General features: G+C 45.2%; 1 protein-coding gene and 1 pseudogene across 1 annotated transcript in view; one reads left to right on the top strand and one right to left on the bottom strand.

The window, feature by feature from the left end:
- The window catches only part of pde10a (phosphodiesterase 10A), a 414859-nt gene that overhangs the window by 31079 nt on the left and 364395 nt on the right, over nt 1-19385 (bottom strand). Inside the window, exons 18-19 of the mRNA XM_041207024.1 lie at nt 17556-17728; nt 15808-15919 (exon numbers count right to left, since the gene is read on the bottom strand). Of these exons, the coding sequence (XP_041062958.1) occupies nt 15808-15919; nt 17556-17728 (285 nt within the window). The remainder of the gene's footprint in view (nt 1-15807; nt 15920-17555; nt 17729-19385) is intronic.
- Nucleotides 18789-19250, top strand: LOC121269481 (annotated as a pseudogene).

Genomic DNA, 19385 nt, shown 5'->3' with positions numbered 1-19385 from the left:
TTTAATTTATTTCTTAGCTCCCTATGTTCTGCTTTCAGGACCTCATCCCTCTTTTTACCTGTCTTGTTTGTACCTTTATGGACCACAACCTCTGGTTGTTCACCCTCCCCCTTCAGAATGTCCTGCAGCAACTCAGTGACATCCTTGACCCTTGCATCAAGGAGGCAACATATCATCCTGGTGTCACATCTGCAGCTGCAGAAACGTCTATCAGTTCCCCTTATGATAGAATCCATTATCACTATTGCTCTCCCACTGCCAACCACCACCACCCCCCCTCCACCCCACCCAGCATCTGAGCCACTCATGGTTCCACAGACTTGGCTCTTTCTGCATTCCGCTGAGAAATCATCTCCCCCCCTTGGCAGTATCCAAAACGTAAAATCTATTGGAGACAGAGATGGACCAAGGAGACTCCTGCACAACCTGCCTTGTGCTTTTACTCTGTCAGATGGCCATCCGTTCCTGTTCTGTCTTATATTCTTTACCTGCGGTGTGACCACCCCATTGTACGTGCTATCCACGAAGATCTCACCTTTGCGGATGCTCCACAGTGACTCCATGTGCAGCTCCAGCTACGAAACACAAATTTCGAGTAGCTGCAGCTGGGGACACCTCCTCCACACATGGTTGCTCTCAACACTGGAAATGTCCCTGACTTCCCACATTGCATAGGAAGAGCATTCCACTTGGCAGAGCTGCCCTGCCATGACTTACCCTTAAAGTACTCCCTTTACCTTTACTTCCTCTAGTTTAGAGAATATTAAGCACAAAAGAAATACTTACCAGCTCCTACTTACCAAGGCTACGACTCTTCTTACTGAGGAAAGGTAGAAAATGAAAGGATCACCTCCTTCCCACTTCAGTGAACTCTCTCTCTCACCAAACACCAACTGAAGCACTCTAATGCAGCCCAAAGCAGCACTCCACTGCAGACAAAAGCAGCACTGTAGATGGCTTGCTTTTGTGCTGTCTGAATCCTACTTTCGAAAACCGGTTTAAACCAGTTAACTAATTTACTAGCTGCAGCTACAAGCAGAGCCTGTATAACCCTTGTTTTAAAGCTGGACTAAAACTCTCCTTCTCCCAACCCAAACAGCAACTTTTAGTTAGTTACTAAATTAAAGGAAGATTAAATTTTAGATAGAAATTAATCCTTAAAAGACCCTCTCTCACCAAACTCCAACTGAAGCACTCTAATGCAGCTCAAAGCAGCCTTTCACAAAACCATGTTCACTCTGCCTAATTGCCTTCAATTTATCTAAGTGCCCTGCTATATAATATCTTTAATAATAATTTCTAACATTTTCCCTTTGACAGATGCAAACTAACTGGCCTATAGTTTCCTGCTTTCTGTCTCCCTTCCTTTTTGAACAAAAGAGTTACATTAGCTATTTTCCAATCTAATGGAACCTTCCCCAAATCTAGTGAATTTTGGAAAATTAAAACCAATGCATCAGCTATCTCACTAGCCACTTCTTTTAAGACCCTAGGGTGAAATCCATCAGGACCTAAGGACATGTCAACTTGCAGTTCCAACAATTTACTAAGTACCATTTCCCTGGTGATTGTAATTTTCTCAAGTTCCTTCCTCCCTTCCAGTTCCTGAGTTACAGGTATTTCTGGAATATTACTTGTATCCTCTATAGTAGAGGCTGATGCACAATATTGGTTCAATTTATCTGCCATCTTCTTACTTACCGTTATCAATTCCCCAGACTAACTTTCTAAGGACCAATGCTCACCTTATTGACTCTTATCTCTTTTAAATAGCTACAGAAACTCATACTATCTGTCTTTATATTTCTAGCTAGCTTTCTCTTGTGCTCTAATTTTTCCCTCCTTATTAATCTTTTAGTCATTCTTTGCTGTTTTTTATATTCTGCCCAATCTTTTGACCTGCCACCCATCTTTGCGCAATTATATGCTTTTTCTTTAAGTTTGATACTATCTTTAACTTTTTTAGTTAACGATGAATGGTGGGTTCTCCATTGGAATTTTTCTTTCCCATTGGAATGTATCTATTCTGTGTATTCTGAAATATTTCCTTCAATGTCTGCCACTGCTCTACTGACCTATCCCTTAACCTAAATTGCCGGTTCACTTTCGCTAGCTCATGCCCTCATAACTGCCCTTATTTAACTTTAAAATACTAGTCTTAGACCCACTCTTCTCTCCCTCAAACTGAATGTAAAATTCAATCATATTATGATCACTGCTATCTCGGGGCGCCTTCATCACGAGGTCATGAATTAATGCTATCTCATTGCACAATACTCACATCCGTCTTCACTCAAGAGAATGAGGATAAAGGTACAGAACTCGGGGAGAGAGACCACGAGGTTCTTGAGCAAATAGGGAGTGCCAAGGTGTTGGAGGTGTTGACAGGCTTAAAAGTGGACAAATATCCAGGTCCGGATGATTTGTGTCCCAGACTGCTGAGGGAGGCAAGGAAGGAGATCGCAGGGGCTCTGACCCAAATTTTTAATTCCTCTCTGGCTACGGGGGAGGTGCCAGAGGACTGAAGAACAGCTAATGTGATTCCGTTATTTAAGAAGGGTTGTAGAGATAAGCCAGGGAACTACCGGCCAGTGAGTCTCACATCAGTGGTAGGGAAACTATTGGAGAAAACTCTGAAGGAGAGAATCTACCTCCACTTGGAGAAGCAAGGTTTAATCAGGGATAGTCAGCAGGTCTTTGTCAGAGGGAGGTCATGCCTAACAAATTTGACTGAATTTTTTGAAGAGGTGACCAGGTGTGTAGATAATAGTGCACTTGATGTAGTTTATATGGATTTCAGCAAAGCCTTTGACAAGATCCCACATGGGAAACTTATAAAGAAGGCAAATGCACATGGGATACAGGGTAATTTAATAAGGTGGATTCAAAATTGGCTTAGTTGTAGGAGGCAGGGGGTGATGACAGAAGGACGCTTTAGTGACTAGAAGCCAGTGTCCAGTGGCGTACCACAGAGATCTGTGCTGGGTCCCCTATTATTTGTCATTTATACAAATGGCATAGATGACTATGTGAGGGGTAGGATTAGTAAGTTTGTGGATGACACAAAGATTGGCTGGGTGGTTAACAGTGAGGTTGAGTATCTTGGGCTACAGGAAGATATAGATGGCATGGTCAAATGGGCAGATAAGTGGCAGATGGAATTTACCCTGAAAAGTGAGAGGTGATACACTTTGGAAGGAGTAATTTGACAAAGAAGTATTTAATGAATAGCATGACAGTAGGAAATTCTGAGGAACAAAGGGACCTTGGCATATGTGTCCATAGATCTCTGAAAGTGGAGGAGCATGTTAGTGGGGTGGTGAAAAAGGCATATGGGACACTTGCCTTTATCAATTGAGGCATAGATTACAAAAATAGGGAGGTCATGTTGGAGTTGTATAGAACCTTGGTGAGGCCACAGCTGGACTACTGTGCGCAGTTCTGGTCACCACATTATAGGAAGGATGTGATTGCACTGGAGGGGGTGCAGAGGAGATTCACCAGGATGTTGCCTGGGATGAAACATTTAAGTTATGAAGAGAGATTGGATAGACTTGGGTTGTTTTTGTTGGAGCAGACTGAGGGGTGACCTGTTCAAGGTGTACAAGATTATGAGGGGCATGGACAGGGTGGATAGGGAGCAGCTGTTCCCCTTAGTTGAAGGGTCAGTCACGAGGGGACACAAGTTCAAGGTGAGGGGCAGGCGGTTTAGGGGGGATGTGAGGAAAATCTTTTTTACCCAGAGGGTGGTGACGGTCTGGAATGCGCTGCCTGGGAGGGTGGTGGAGGCGGGTTGCCTCACATCCTTTAAAAAGTACCTGGATGAGCACTTGGCACGTCATAACATTCAAGACTATGGGCCAAGTGCTGACGTGCCAAGTGCTGGTAAAAAGGATTAGGTAGGTAGGTCAGGTGTTTCTCAAGTGTTGGTGCAGACTTGATGGGCCAAAGGGTCTCTCCTGCACTGTGTGATTCTGTGAATACCAGGACTAGTATAGCCTGTCCCCTGGTTGGCTCCAGAACACGCTGATCCAAGAAATGATCTCAAAAACATTCTATGAATTCGTCATCTGTGCTACCTTTGCCAATCTGATTTTTCCAGTCTATGGGGAGAATTTTCCCCATATCAGGCAGGGAGTGTGGGTGCAGGCGATCGAGACTGTACCGCTATTTTGTGTGGGCAGGCCAATTAAGGCCTGCCCAGCGTGTTTGACGACTCCTGGGGACAGCGGGCGTGGGTGGCCACAGGATGAACGGCAATCACCGCTGGGTCCAATGGCGACCCGGCGGCCCGTTTAAAGGCCAAGCTGCAGCCGCACCAAGGTTGCCGTACTGGCTAGAGGTTGGGGGCAAGACAAATCAGAAAGAGCCATGCAGGAGGGTAGGCCGAGTGGCCAGTGTGTGCCCAGGTTCTCCGATGAATGCCTTGCTGCCCTCCTTGAGGAGGTAGCAGCATGGCGGGATGTGCTTGTCCCCGAAGACAGGAGGAGGTGGCCACCCCACTTGACAAAGTGTACGTTGGAGGAGGTTGCGGAGATTGTGCACTCCCATGACGTGGTGCGGCACTCATGGACCCAGTGCTACAAGCACTTCAACGACCTGCTGCGCACAGGAAGGGTGAGTAGCATGTTGGCATCATTCACTGCACCCGTCATGTAACCTTCTCCCCCACTGGTGGACGACCCATGTCTGAGTGGCCTGAGTGCAATGAGTTAGTGACAGCATGTGTCCTTAGCTGGGCGGCCCACCAGAGATTGCCTATGCGTTCAGCATGAGAGGGTTGGGATGAGATGGGTTCTGCACCCACAGCATGTGGTGCAGTGACACCCACATGACTGTGGTGGGTTCAACCTGGGGGAGCTACACCCAGGCGCACTGGTTGAAATCCAAGACATGTGGGAGTCAGGGTGATGACATGGTGTGACGGGATCTTCAACGTCCTGTGACACATATGGATGTGCTGCCCTCTGCGCTCCACGTCATTGTGCCTCTTTGCAACAGCTGGTACAGTGTGTTCCCAACTGTTATGAAGGCAGCACGGGTTGTGTGGTGGTGGGGGGACCAGGCATAGTAGTGGTGGGGACCAGTCACCAGCGGGGAAAGAATGCACTGCAGACCTGCAGTGGCCAACTGAGCTTGGGGTGGGCTGGCTGCACGGAAATTGACGATACAAGTATCACTTATCGATGCAATTTTTTCATTTGCAGTAGAAGAATTCTCATAACAGCGCCAAGCGGCTGAGAACTGGCGGTGGGCACAGCCCAGATATTGATGCTCAGCTGCTATGAGCAGGAGACAGTGGACCTGGACCACGCGCCCAGGTCCACTGGAGCCGGAGAGGTTGGAGTTTCACAGGCAGATATGTATGGCCAGCACTCACATCACCAGTAGTCTCCCAACATCCATGCCATTGCTGATTGTTCAGTAAGTGGCGATACCAACATGGTTTGCCCAGTGCGTGTGGAATGATGAGTGCTTGATGAGCCGGGGGACAGGCATGTACATTGACATTGCCTGCAGGCTAACTGATCGAATGCCCTTACTCTTCCTTTCAGCATCATCAATGCACGGCCAGGAGCAGGAGAAGCAGGGGCGCCCTCTGACACCTGAGGGCCATGAAGTTTCACCATTAGAAGCATCACACCATCTCTGCCAGGCAGGTACCAGCGCAGATACTGGCACCTCAGTGGGCATCATATCTTCGGCTAGTGATCTGGGTCACAGCGGTGGGGGCACTTCACAGTCACTGGAGCAGCTGGCAGAGACAGAGAATGTCGATGGCGCCTGCTGTCGGAGGATGAAGGGGCCCAGGCACATGTTCAGTCCGTGGCAGATGGATGAGCTTCTGAAGTCATGGGCGATGCAGCCAAGTGTTGACATGCAGCCGAGTGTTGGGGAACATCTGGTGGAGATACATGAGGCTGTGCTTGGCTTGGTGTCAGTAGTGGAGGAGTCTACGTGGACCGTGGCCGATGCATTGAGCATCATGGCTGAGTGCCAAGCTTCCTCCATGGAGAGAGCAGTGACACTCATGGAGAGGCAGCTCCAGAGACAAGGTCAGGGGTTCCTGGGGTTGCGCTCGGGCCTGCGCGCCCTCACAGGGGCATTGATCTCGTCTGGTCAGTGCCCGTGTGGGCGGTGGTTTGGCCACCAGGTATCCCACCTTGGTGCCCATCCATCTATGGTGAGCAGGGAGGGCCAAATGGACCTCACATCGGCGGAGCAGCTGCCTCTCGTCTCAGCTGGTGCCTCTCAGGGCGCTCCAGTTGAGGGCAACAGCTCATTCGCCCCTCTGCCAGTGACCAAGGCACCCAATGAGGCTGCGATGAGTGGGGAGATGCCAGCTGCGGTGCTGGCAGCTCTCTCCCAGGTGGGTCCATCACAGGCTCGACGGGCCAGAGGATGTCCACCAAAGTCATCGAGGCCAACAGGACATCAGAGAGAGCAGGCTGTCTCAGATGCCACCGCCAGCAACGGGGCACCATAAAGACGGAGCACTCGCAAACAAAAGATGAAGGTACCTTAGGCACACCCCAGGTTCATCACTGGTCGTTTTCTGTTGTCCCCCATCCCCCAAGAATCGATTAGAACTTTGAGTGAAGTTTAACACATTTTGATTTCTGAAATTTGACGAGACTTTGGTAACAATATTAAATTAATGTTGTCTCAAATGGCTGTGGGTTCCTCATTATTTGGAATGGTGCATGGATTCCTGAGATTGGATGAATGATTTGTGTGTGTTTCAGATTTATTGATGGTGCCCATCGCCAATCCTTCTATCCAGACAGACGAGGTCTCCAGGATGGAGGTTACATGCCTGGCTTGTGTTGCACATCCATATGTGCTGTGCTAGCTAAAGGGTCCTTGGATTAGAGCGTCCAGGTATCCTTGCCTCCCCGGAGCATACCCAGGTCAGCCTGTGCCCCCTCATCATTTCCCTGTGTGTGCTCATCCTCGGACTCACTGCTGGACTCAGCGTGCTCAGCCCCAGCCACTCTGTCTACACCTTCTTCGTCCACAGCGTTCCCCCCTTTGCAGAGCTAGATTGTGGAGAGCGCTGCATGCAACTACTATAAGCGACATTTGATCTGGGGGTACTGGAGTACGCCCCCGGAATGGTCCAGGCATCTGAAGCACATTTTGAGAGGACCGCTGGCTCTCTCCATCACAGCCCTTGTGGAGGCGTGACTTCTATTATACCGCGGCTCAGCTTCTGTTCTTGGATGGCGGAGAGACGTCATGAGCCACCTTCTGAGGGGATAGCCCTTGTCACCCAGCAGCCATCCATCCAGCCGGGCTGGAGCACTGAAGAGCCCCGGCACCTGGGAGTGTCTGAAGATGTAGGCGTTGTGGGAGCTGCCTGGGTACCTTGCGTATACTTGCAGGATCTGCATTCTGTGATCACACACTATCTGCACGTTCATGGAGTGGAAGCTCTTCCTGTTGACGAAGGCATTGGGCTCACCTGCCAGCATCTTGATGGCCACATGTGTGCAGTCTATAGCACCCTGGACAGGGGGGAAGCCAGCAGTCGCTGAGAAGCCTCTGGCTCACTCTGTCTGGCTGGCCCTGTCCCAGCAGTAGTGGATGAAGGTCAGAGCACCCCTGAACAGAAGCGTTTGTCACCTGCTTGACACAGGTGTGGTCTGCCAACTGGGAGACACTGCAGAGATCACCCACTGAGCCCTGGAAAGAGTCACAGAGGCATAGAAGTTGAGGGCAGTTGGACCAATCATCTGACAGATACTGGTGACTCTCTCCCTTGACAGATGGAGCCTCCTTTGGCACTGCACCTCAGACATATTGAGGTAGCTGCTTCGCCGCCTGTAAACCCTGGCAGGAGGATAGTGGCGTCTTCTGTGGCCCCTTGTGCCTTGGATTACCTTTTGGCCCTGCACCCCTTGTGCCTTTGTGTCCCAAAGGCAACTCCCCTGGAGGCTGAATGTGCACTCCTGGACTCCTCCCCCTTCTAGCCCTCCCTTCCTCCTCAGATGAGGTGCCTCCAGTGGAGAGATCACTTCCCATTCCCAGGCTCAGGGAGGCTTGCTGAAACCTACAGGCCCCAAAACAAATCTTCACTGAAGAGTGCTGACCTGAAGGTAATGGGTGCAGTCCAAGCAGCTGCTATGCGTTTGAGACTTCTCCACCTCACATAGGCAACTTTCAATAACTTCTGAGCACTAACTATTAAATGTCTGGATTCGCAAAAGCAATGATCCCTCTTTCCTGCCCGTAGATGAGGATCATTAAAGTTTTGGATAGCCGCAAGCCCATTGTGCCCATGCGACGAGCCGAATATCGCACAGGCGCCTTAAAATCCAGGACAATTGGAGCTATAACTACCTTAATTGGCCAAGTAATGACTGGCGGACGTGCAATGGACATCGTCATGCGCTCGCCCAGCGAAATATCGCGATGGCGGTGACGTTGGGACATGCGCCCGATGTCACCGTGCGTCATTTTATGTGTCGGTGTGCGGGTCCTGCCCCCTGCATGGAGGAATAATTCTGCCCTATATGTAGATTAAAATTCCCCATGATAATCGCTGTACCTTTCTGTCAAGCTCCCACTATTTTTTCCATCCTACCACGTGATTACCATTAGGGGGCCTGTACACGACTCCGATGAGAGACTTTCCTTTATCATTCCTCATCTCTACCAAAACTGTTTCTATACCCTGGTTTTCTGAACTTAGATCCTCCCTCATATTGTGCTAACGTCATCTTTAATTAACAGAGACATCCGTCCACCTTTTTGCTAATTTCCTATCCTTCCTAAATATCACATACCCTTCAATATTCAGGTCCCAATCTATGCCATCCTGTAGCCATGTCTCTGTATTGGCTATTCGACTGTACTTATGTATCTATTTGCTTTCTATCTGTACTATCAGTTCATCTGTTTTGTTTTGAATGCTACGTACATTCAGAGTCTTAAGTTTTGTCCTTTTATTATTTTTGTAACCTCTAGCCTTATCTGTTGACTTACTGTTGATCTGTTGATTTGTACTCTCTGTACCTTCCTGTCATGGTCTGTTTATCATTTCCCATATTAATACCTTTCTCTCTTACCTTGTCTCTACTCTTTGATATACCACATCTTCCCACATTTGATCTCTTGCTCCACTATTTAGTTTAAAACCCTCTCTACTTCCCTAGTTATGCAATTTGCATGGTCCCACCATGGTTCAGGTGCAGACTGTCCCAGGGGTACAGCTCCCACTTTCGCCAGTACTGATGTCAGTGCCCCACAAACCGGAACCTACTTCTCCCACACCAGTCTTTGAGACATGCATTGAACTCTCTAGTCTTATTTGCCCTATTTCAATTTGTACACAGCTCAGGTAATAATCCAGGCATTATTACCTTGAGGTTCTGCTCCTTAATTTGGTGCCCAGCTCCTCATTCTGACTATGTAGAACTTCTTTCCTTGTCCTGCCTATGTCATTAGTACCTATATGGACCATGACTGCTGGATCCTCCCCCTCCCACTGTAAGTTCCTCTCCAGTCCTGAACAGATATCCCAAACCCTGGCACCGTGCAGGCAACACAGCCTTCTAGACTCACACTCTTTGCTGCAAAGAACAGGTCAATCCCACTCACTATACGGTCCCCTACTACCACTACATTCCTTTCTACTCCCTCCACTTGAATAGCTTCCTATACCATGGTGCCATGCCACTCTGCTCATCCACCCTGCAGACTTCACTTTCATCCACACAGGTTGCAAGCACCTGTTTGACAACTGCAACTTCTGGGTCTCCTCCACATTTGTCTGTTTGGTCCCTTTACGTGTCTCACTCATGGTCACATCCTCCTGTGCCTCACTGCTGGCCAAAACAGACCACCTTACTCTAAGAAGTGTGATTGTCTCCTGGAAAAAAGTGTGCAGTATTTCTCCCCCTCCCTTATATTGCACAGTGTCTGCAGTTCAGCTTCCAGATCAATAATCCCTTTCCGGAATTTCTCTAGCTGCTTACACTTTCTGCAGACCTGTTTGTCCTGGATCACCTTGGTGTCCAAAAGCTGCCACATTCCACAACTGCAACTTAACGCCTGTTCTGCCATTAGTAATTATGTTATTTAGTTAATTAAATTACTTTCTTAATTAAATTAGAATAATTCCTATGGATATTACAATTTACTGTGCTTATTAGTGGGGCATTCTAGAATGAGAGGTCATAGTTTTAGGCCAGGGGATGGTAGATTTAAATCAGAGACGAGGAGGAATTACTTTTCTCAAAGGGTCGTGAATCTGTGGAACTCACTACCTCAGTGTGCAGTGGATGCCAGGGTGCTGAATAAATTTGAGGAGGTAGACAGATTTTTGATTAGTAACGGGTTGAAAGGTTATGGGGAGAGGGTGGGAAATTGGAGTTGAGGCCGAAATGAGATCAGCCATGATCGGATTGAATGGCGAGGCAGGCTCGAGGCTGAATTGCCTACTCCTGCTCCTAGTTCTTAACTTCTTATTAAATACCTGTACTATTTACTACTAAAAGTTATACGTTTCTTAATTACACAGGTATTTATTTTAATCAGTTTATTTTTATTTATTTTGTTTTAAAGTTTTAGTTCTTTTTATTTATAGATCTGCCTTAACTCTGGTGTCTTAAGCTAGCTATTAATACACTGTCCCTTACACCAAGCACTTACCAGCCTATCATCTTATTAGTTTCCTGTTTCTGTTATGCCCGCAAGTGGGTGGGTTTGAGATAGGCTTGGGATTTTTAAGGGTTTAATATTTCACCCAACCACAGCCCACCCTTTTTTGGGAGTTAAAATTCAGCCATAAGTGTCAGCAGGATATCAACAGTTGAAGGCATCAGAAATTACCTCAATTCTGTTTTAACCAAATGGTTACACATTTTCTTTGTGGCAAGGGTCACTGGATAGAAATCAGAAAAGAAACCCTAGCTGAGTTTTTTTTTAGATAATACTGGTAAAAGCTTTGAAGCTTTTTATCAGCCTGAGGATAGGGAGGCCAAACATGACACCTCAAAAATCTTACAAGACAACTCATAACGTTTCCTTTCAGCACCACAGTAGATTTTAAATATGATTCTTCAAACTCAATAATCTGCTAATCATAATTGTTCAATGGTTCATTCTGGTTTCTAAAAACGAACATGCTTGAACATGCCCAGCTATTTTATTTGAAAAAAACAATTGCAAGAATAGTTATAGATATCGTAATTCTGTACAGCAATGGTTTATCATATTTGAGTTATCTTTTACTACTTGGTTCATTACTCTCTGCTGCTATATACCTGAGCAAACTTAAGATTTAATGGAATATATCGAATAAATGAAATATAAATATTATGAAATATAAAAGTAAATATATAAATATTATAAACTTTTGTTGCAGTATTTAATTAAGGTAAATATTAAATAGAAAAAGTATCACCCATAAGATTTTCAGATTTGTTCATGATCTGTAACTTTTCAGATTTATTTTACAATCAGAATTATTTTACCAATAAATTTAAGAATCAGCCAACATTGTAGTCTGAACTGAGAGACTAAAGTCTGGGTTACTTCAGTGTTATTATATAAAAGCTGATGCAAAAGGTTGCACTGCCAGATGGCACTGCTCAAGCATATCTGTGTATATGTGCTTGTGAAAAATCCATTTGCCAATCTAGTTTGTGTAGCTCCATACACATTGAAAGACAATACAGTTTGGATCAAGTATTTTCCCCATTCCAATCCAACACTTCCCTAACATTGCCACCTCCTTTCCTCAAGCCCTGATTCATGCCCAGTGCATAATTCTGCTAAAAAGCCTTGACCAAAGGTTACTCCTTTTTCAATGCCTATGTGTATTTTAGTGTCAGATTTAGTAGCATTTTCTTCCTCTAATCCCCCCTCCCAGTCTCTCTCACTACCTGAACCCACATTTTCTAGTCTCCACATCACTCCAAGCCCTAGACCCCTGTGCCTATCTCTCCCCATGACTTTCCCCTTTCCTCAGTGTTCGATCTAGTGCCCTTGGTTAGCTGGGGCTAAAGGATCCAGGTTGCATGCATGTTTCGGGGTGACCGAATTGGTAAGAGACAGAGAACATCAGTAGGTCGCTGTTAGAATAAACACATGCTGTTTATTTACAAACAAAACTCAGCAACTACACTTGTGTACTTACAACTCAAAACCCTGTCTTCACTTTTCAGTGTCTAACTCAAGGCTCCCCCACAGAGGTAGCCTGCGGTACTCTGCTATTGGGGAATAAGTTCATGTGATCTTACATTACAACACTTTTCTTAAAGGTATATTACACATCAGATTACTACACCCAGCCTCTATCTTTCCCTACATCTCCTTCCCCAGTTTCCCTCTCTTCCCATACGATTCTCGCTATCCCTTGCCTTCCCCTGCCTGCTGATTACAGAGCCAATTGCTACCATACACCCTGCCTCCTGACTGCATTCCAGCTGGTCGTGGTTGTTTGTGGGTGACGGCACTGAGAATTAGCCAGTGACAAGCTTCATGGTAAAGAGTGGGAAATTATTCCAGGCTAACAGTTTGCAATATTTATAATGGACTGCAGTGGGAAATTTATATTGCTGACCTCATGGGGGTACTGGAGTCAGTGCTTGGGGCAAGAACCCTAATATTAAGAAATCCCTGGTCTTTCCAGGGTTGTTGGGAACCCTAGTTTAGACAGCAAGTGGCTGATAATAAAATGTTATTTCTTTCATGTGTCTCCATACTGAATTAAATGGAAAAGTGATTGTATCAGCTCCTCTGAGAAGGCACTATTCAATGGGAGACAAAGCTAGATAGATCAAAAATATCCCAGCTTCAGCTTGCAGTCTGTGCTGATCAGTTACCTCTGCTTTCTCTCCACAGATGCTGTCAGACCTGCTGAGTTTTTCCAGCAATTTTTGTTTACTGGCTTCATATTTGCCGTTGGAAACCTCATCCCGCCCGTGGATGAGGTTTTGTTATAATTGCAAAGGCCGCCTGACCTATTTGTCTGCCCGCCAACCGAACAGTTGAGCGGGCAGTGAAAAATACAACATAATTACTTGCTTAAGGGCCTTAATAGGCTTCTTAATTGTCGACGGGCGCACTGACTCTCCAGAATGCCCGCTGGCTGAAAGATTGCGAGATCATGCGATGATGTTGGGACGCTCGCCTGATGTCATCGCACATAATTTTAGGCCCAATCAGGTCAGATGCACGCCCGCCTGACCAAAATCTTTTGGGTTTGGCACTAGAGAAATGCTAGCATGTGTGGGGAATTATATTTCTGAGAATAAAAAAGTCTCAAAATCTGAAATTAAAATTCATATTGGCATTGAAAAAGGAATAACATTTGGTACAGATTTTTAAAAAAATCAGATTTATGCTCTTGCATGAATTAGGCCTTCAGGAATGGAGGGGGATTATGGTGGAGCTTGAAGGAGTTGTTAAATTAGAAGGGGGATAAACTAAACTGGATCCAAACTGCTTAAGCAGTACTATCTTGCAGTGCAGCCTTTCACGTCAGTTTTTACCTTATAGCATCTCTCTTATAACACCCACAATGTCTTGCCCATTTACTGGGCAGCCAGTAAAAAATATGCCAGACAAGGCCACATTATATGAATCCCGTCCCCATTCCTGTCGCTGCCAATTTTTAGTGGCTTGGAATGAGGGCGCAAGTAGCAAGCCTGTACGCAGAACACCCAATCTTGCTGGCACCATTGGGGTGGCCATTTCTGAACCCCCATAATTTGATGGAGTGAGGCAGGTTTCTGAAGGTGACATGATTCACAACAGCTCAGCAGTATCATGAACCTGGGGAAACCCTAGTCTGGAGTCGGGAACCATTTCGACAGGTACATTCAAAAGCTGTTGACAAATTCACATGTCATAAGAAAATATTGCATGTTAAGTATGTTTTCAATGCAGTGAGTGATTATAGGGCTTTGTTTTTAAAAGGCAAGTGACAATTAAAATTGAACAGCATTATGAATATGTAGAAGTCTTCAAATGCATTAGAGTACATTATCCACTGGATAAAGTGTTCTTATGCATTGAACAATATTGATATTTAGATTTGACTGTGTCAGTTATCCCCTGTTATTTACTCTTTTCATTCAATGACAGTGAAGCTATCTATTACCCTGCTTCAAAGCCTGAAGAGATGTCTGAACGCTTTCAATGACCTCAAATGCTTTAATGTATTCATCTCTGGAGATTTTGTTAACACAATGGAATTTTCTTCTGAATGCTTGGCTGAGTTCCAAATGCCACAAATGGATTCAACTCAGCAGGGGTTGATACAGCTATCAAGAGGTATGTTTATCCTAACAGTTTTATCACCACTTAAGAGGACAATCTTTTTGAAGTGGTTTTGAATAATTGTTTGTTTATCTTGATATTTTAAGACCACTTAATAGGATAATGGCTGTTTGAAGTGGGTTTTGAATGACTGTTTATCTTGACAGTTTTATGAGCATCTCAAAGACTTCCCAGTGTTATTATAGGGCTCAGGAGTTCTATACATAGTGGATAAAGGGTGAATAGGCATTGGGTGGTGAGGGGGGATATGGGGTCATGGGGAATGAAGGGGGTGAGGGAGGCTATGGGGAATGAAAGAGATATTGGAGCATGGGGCTATGAGGGGGCATGGGAGGTGAAGGGGGCATGGGAGGGTGGGATGATGAGGTTGAGGATTAGGGGACCTCATACTCATATCTAGAACTGGGCTGCCATCCCAGCAAATGGAGTAACCTGCTCCCCTTGGCAACTGTCCAGCTTTGCTTTCCACTTGGGCCTGCTTCCAGAGTCGGTGGATCTGACTTCAGCTCTGTCTGCCCCTGCCATCCCACTATGAAAATGACATGCGTGGCCACTGCCAGGCAGGTGGTGGAATCGTGACGTCACTAAAATGACCTGACCCCAGATTCCCACCCGCAGATGAAAACCCAGCCCTATTAGTCCATGAGCTACTTCACCACATATGGCTACGGAGATAGACGCTAAAAGTTAATTTAAAAGGGAGGGACACAAATATTGAAAAAGGAATATGAGAGGATCTGCAGGGAATGGGGTTACAGGAGAGATAGCACCAGCACTAGGATCTGAATAGCCTCCACTTGAGCAATAGTTTCTACAACTTGATGTAAACTTTCTTTTACTGAGACTGATCTCAGGCAGTGGTTTGGAATGTTGGTCTTGAGCTGAGTTTTAGGGTGGAATCTTCTGCCCTCCCCCACAGTGAGTTATCTGGTGGGATGGCATTGAATCAGGTGGGAAGGGACCCCGCCATCTTCCCGCCTCTACCTGGATTAATTCCATGGCAGAAAGACTCACGGGCAGCCTTCCTGCCCTGTCATTTTAGGCCTTTAAGTGGGCAATTATTACCAATTAGGGCCTTTTCCCACTGCTGCTGGTATTAATCCAGTGGCGGCAGGGGGCTTGTATGCAGGGAGTACAACAAGCAATGTCTGGCATGTTTGCTTGTGGGGTCCCAGGGTGGAGTTGGGTGGGTGGGAGGTTTCTTCTTCAAAGGCATTCAGTGGCTGAGCAAGGGATCTGGCATTGAGAAGCGGATGCTGCTGAAAGCTGCTCCCTGCCGTTGCCTATTAAAACTGTCATTAACTAGGTAGCCTGATCACAGCTTATGTAGTGCAGGGGACTTCTGGTTATGGTTTTATGGTAAATATTTGTGGTTAAAGGATTAGTATTAGCTACTGGTGGGATACTGGGACATTATGCCTCTGTCTGTTTCAGGAGATCTCTGCAATGACTTAGTTTGGTTGTCTTCATCCTACTACCAAGTTTGTTATTAAGTAAATTAGAACAGGGACATACCTCTCCCCAGAATTCAGAATAAATATCATTGGTTGTTGCCTTGCAAACTGGCCAAAACTTGGTGACGGAGCAGAGATCACAAGCTGTCATCATTAGACCAATCATCCTGTCTCTGTTGGAGGAAAGACAAAATAAAGCTGAAAGATAAATGACCTTGAAGATTCTGTTCAGTTCATTACTTGTTTGATACCACTAATTCAATGTATTTTGTCCATTAAGAGCGATATTTGTTTTTTGCACATTCCTATTTACTCAGCAGAAAAAAACTTCCCACACTGCATTCATTCTGGTACTTTTTAAATTCCCTCTCATGGGAAATGGAAGAAAGACAACACGGGTTCACTGGCCACATGTGCTTAAGTTTCTCTGAATCCTTGAACAGGGGCTCGCTCCAGGTGAATTAATGAGAACATAACCAGGTTTTCCTTACGAGGAAAGAGTAGAAAAATTAGAACAAAGAAGATTAGAAGATCTGATACAACTTTTGAAATTTATGATAGGTTTTTATAAAGTAAGTTGGCAAAAAAGTGTCCAAAGTAGAGAGCATAAATTTGAGAACACCAGAAGAATGAAGAGTGGGATTAGAAACCTTTTTCTTTATGCAGAGGGTTGGTGGAAACAGTGGTGGAAACATAATCCATAATAGAATAACAGATTTTTAAAAGGGAAATGGATTAAAAAGGGGGAGAAAAGGAACTACTTGATAGATCTTTGAGCACACCTGAGTGATGGGCAATTTTGCAACTTGAATGCCCAAGTGGCGTAGTTGTATTGGATTAGTATTCCAGAAACCCAGGATAATGCTCTGGGGACCCAGGTTCAAATCCCACTATGGCAGATGGTGAAATTTGAATTCAATAAAAGAAATTCTGGAATTAATAGTCTGATGATGACCATGAAACCATTGTTTCATTGATAACCCATTTGGTTCACTAATGTCCTTTAGGAAAGGAAAGCTGCCATCCTTACCTAGTCTGGCCTACGTGTGACTCCAGACCCACGGAAATGTGGTTGACTCTTAAATCCTTCTGAACAAGGGCAATTAGGGATGGGCAATAAATGCTGGCTCAGCCAATGACGCTGTGGGAATTCAGCTCTTTATTGCTAGGTTACAAGGGGGAGTACAAATAGAAACTGGAAATGATCAGCAGGTCAGGTAGCACTTGTGAAGAGAGAAACAGAGTTAACATTTCAGAGCTGTAACCTTTCATCAGAACTTAGAAAAGTTAGAAATGTAATAGGTTTGTTTTTTTTTCTCTCATTTTTACCACTTACTTCATTGGATGGCAGCTATTCAATTCAGGATCTACCATTCATATCTCCCATTGACATAACCTGTGTTCTCTTACTTGTCCCATTACTTTGGCCTTTTACATTGGACCTCTAGCATTTAAATTCTGATGTGCTCCACCCTATCACAGATCGTCCCTTTTGATTTCCTTCCTACCTGCTTGCCCTTTCACTCAAAATCTATTACATTTCTAACTTATCCCAGTTCTGATGAAAGGTCACAGACCTGAAATGTTAATTCTGCTTCTCTCGCCACAAGTATTGCCAGATTTGTTGAGTTTTTCAGAATTTTCTGTTTATATTTCAGATTTCCAGAAGCTGCAGTATTTTGCTTTTGTAAGGGAGAGTTCAAACTGTTTCATAAATCTTTCACAATTTCTATAATGGTCTCCATAGCATGTAGCTAACATAATAATTCAATAATTTATAACTTCAGTTTAAATACATAAGACATTTACCTGTGTGTTTGATTGTTGATGTCCAACGCTCCTGCCTCTAGCAGGTCGGCTAACTGTTTTCTGTTTCCAAAATATAGTGCGAGATCAGTGGCAATGATGGCTTTCCGAATAATCTCTAATAACTGTTCATAATCATCAGAGCTCAGGTTGGAGAAAATATTATGCCCTTCCAACTGGTGGAAAGAAAAATTTAATAAACAGTACAGAAGCTAGTTTTAACTTTCACCTTCTTACTGAAAATTACTTACATATACTTTGTGTTTCATGTCTCACCTCTGATGGGTTGCTTTGGTTCAAATGTACCTGGAAGGAACAACTGATTTAAATACAGGAGGAATGTATAGATACAAATAAAAAATAAGGGGAAGAATTATTCTTTGACTTTTTGCACTCAGCATCAAACTCTCCTATGTCATGTATAAAAATGTTAAATTCAGATTTCTGTCAGCTCTGGTTCTACCATTCTTCCATCAATCACATTTGTTACACGAACTTACATATGGACATATGGGAGAGAATTTTCCCCCAATCGGGGGAGGTTGTGCGGTGGCGGGTGCGGACCCGATTGGTGTCCCCGATTGGGTCCGCGCTGCCATTTTACATGAGCAGGCTAATTAAGGCCCGCCCAGCGTGACATGCACGCGGAAGCGCTGTGCGCTCCCTGTGTGGGCAGGAGAGGTTTCCCTGAGTTGGGAGTGTGCTCTATTGCGCATGCATGGAGGTGCCTCAGGGAGATAAGTTTTAAGTTTTAAAAATTTTAATAAAGAAAAAAAAAATTTAAGACATGCCCCATCATGTGACAGGGTCACATGAGCTGGGACATGTCAATGAACTTAAATGGAAAAATTTATTTAATTTATAAATCTTTCATGAGGCCTCATCTTGCCCGTGGATGAGGGTCCATGGAAAATATGAAGGCCACCTGGGCTCTTCGCCTGCCCGCCAACCTTAAGATTGGACGGGCAGCTTTCTCAATCGGGTTAATTAGTTAATTAATGGCCTAACAGACCTTTGATAGTTGGGCAGGCGCACAGCCGAGTTGGCTGCACGCCCGCCAAACTGAAAATCTAAATGATGCACGGTGACATCAGGACGCATGCCCGTGTCATTTTACTTCTCAACGAGCAGGCCCCACCCTCACTTGTGGAGCCGAAAATTCTCCCCATGAATTAAGAGCAGGATTAGGCCATTAGGCCATTCGCTCCTCGAGCCTGCTCCGTCATCTGAACCACAATGTCTAAGAGAGGACGTGGTGGTTCGTCCAGAGTGAAATTTTGAATCTCCCTCGGTCTCCCGATGGGGGCTGTGATCGACTGTGCCAATAACACAGGTGCCAACAACCTGTACTTTGTCTCTGTCAAAGGGATCAAGGGACGTTTGAACAGATTACCAGCTGCTGGTGTTGACGACATGGTCATGGCAATCGTAAAGAAAGGCAAATCAGAGCTCAGGGAAAAGACACGCCCAGCAGTAGTGATACGGCAGCGGAAAGCATACTGGAGAAAAGACGGAGTCTTCCTCTACTTTGAAGACAATGCAGGGGTGATAGTAAATAACAAAGGAGAGATGAAAGGCTCTGCAATCACAAGCCTTGTTGCCAAGGAATGTGCAGATCTGTGGCCCAGGATTGCTTCTAATGCGGGGAGCATAATAATTGTAAAGGTTTCCTGCAAAGATATCCGTGCAATTCAATAAATATTATTACTCCAAAAAAAAATCAAGCCTGATCTGTTTGTGGTCTCAACTCCACATTCTGCCTACCCCGATAACCTTTGACTCCCTTGTTAGTCAAGAACCTATCCACCGCTGCCTTAAAAATAATCATTGACC

Source organism: Carcharodon carcharias, chromosome 2 (assembly GCF_017639515.1).
Source record: "Carcharodon carcharias isolate sCarCar2 chromosome 2, sCarCar2.pri, whole genome shotgun sequence".
Taxonomy (NCBI): domain Eukaryota; kingdom Metazoa; phylum Chordata; class Chondrichthyes; order Lamniformes; family Lamnidae; genus Carcharodon; species Carcharodon carcharias.
This window is presented reverse-complemented; position numbering and strand designations above follow the sequence as displayed.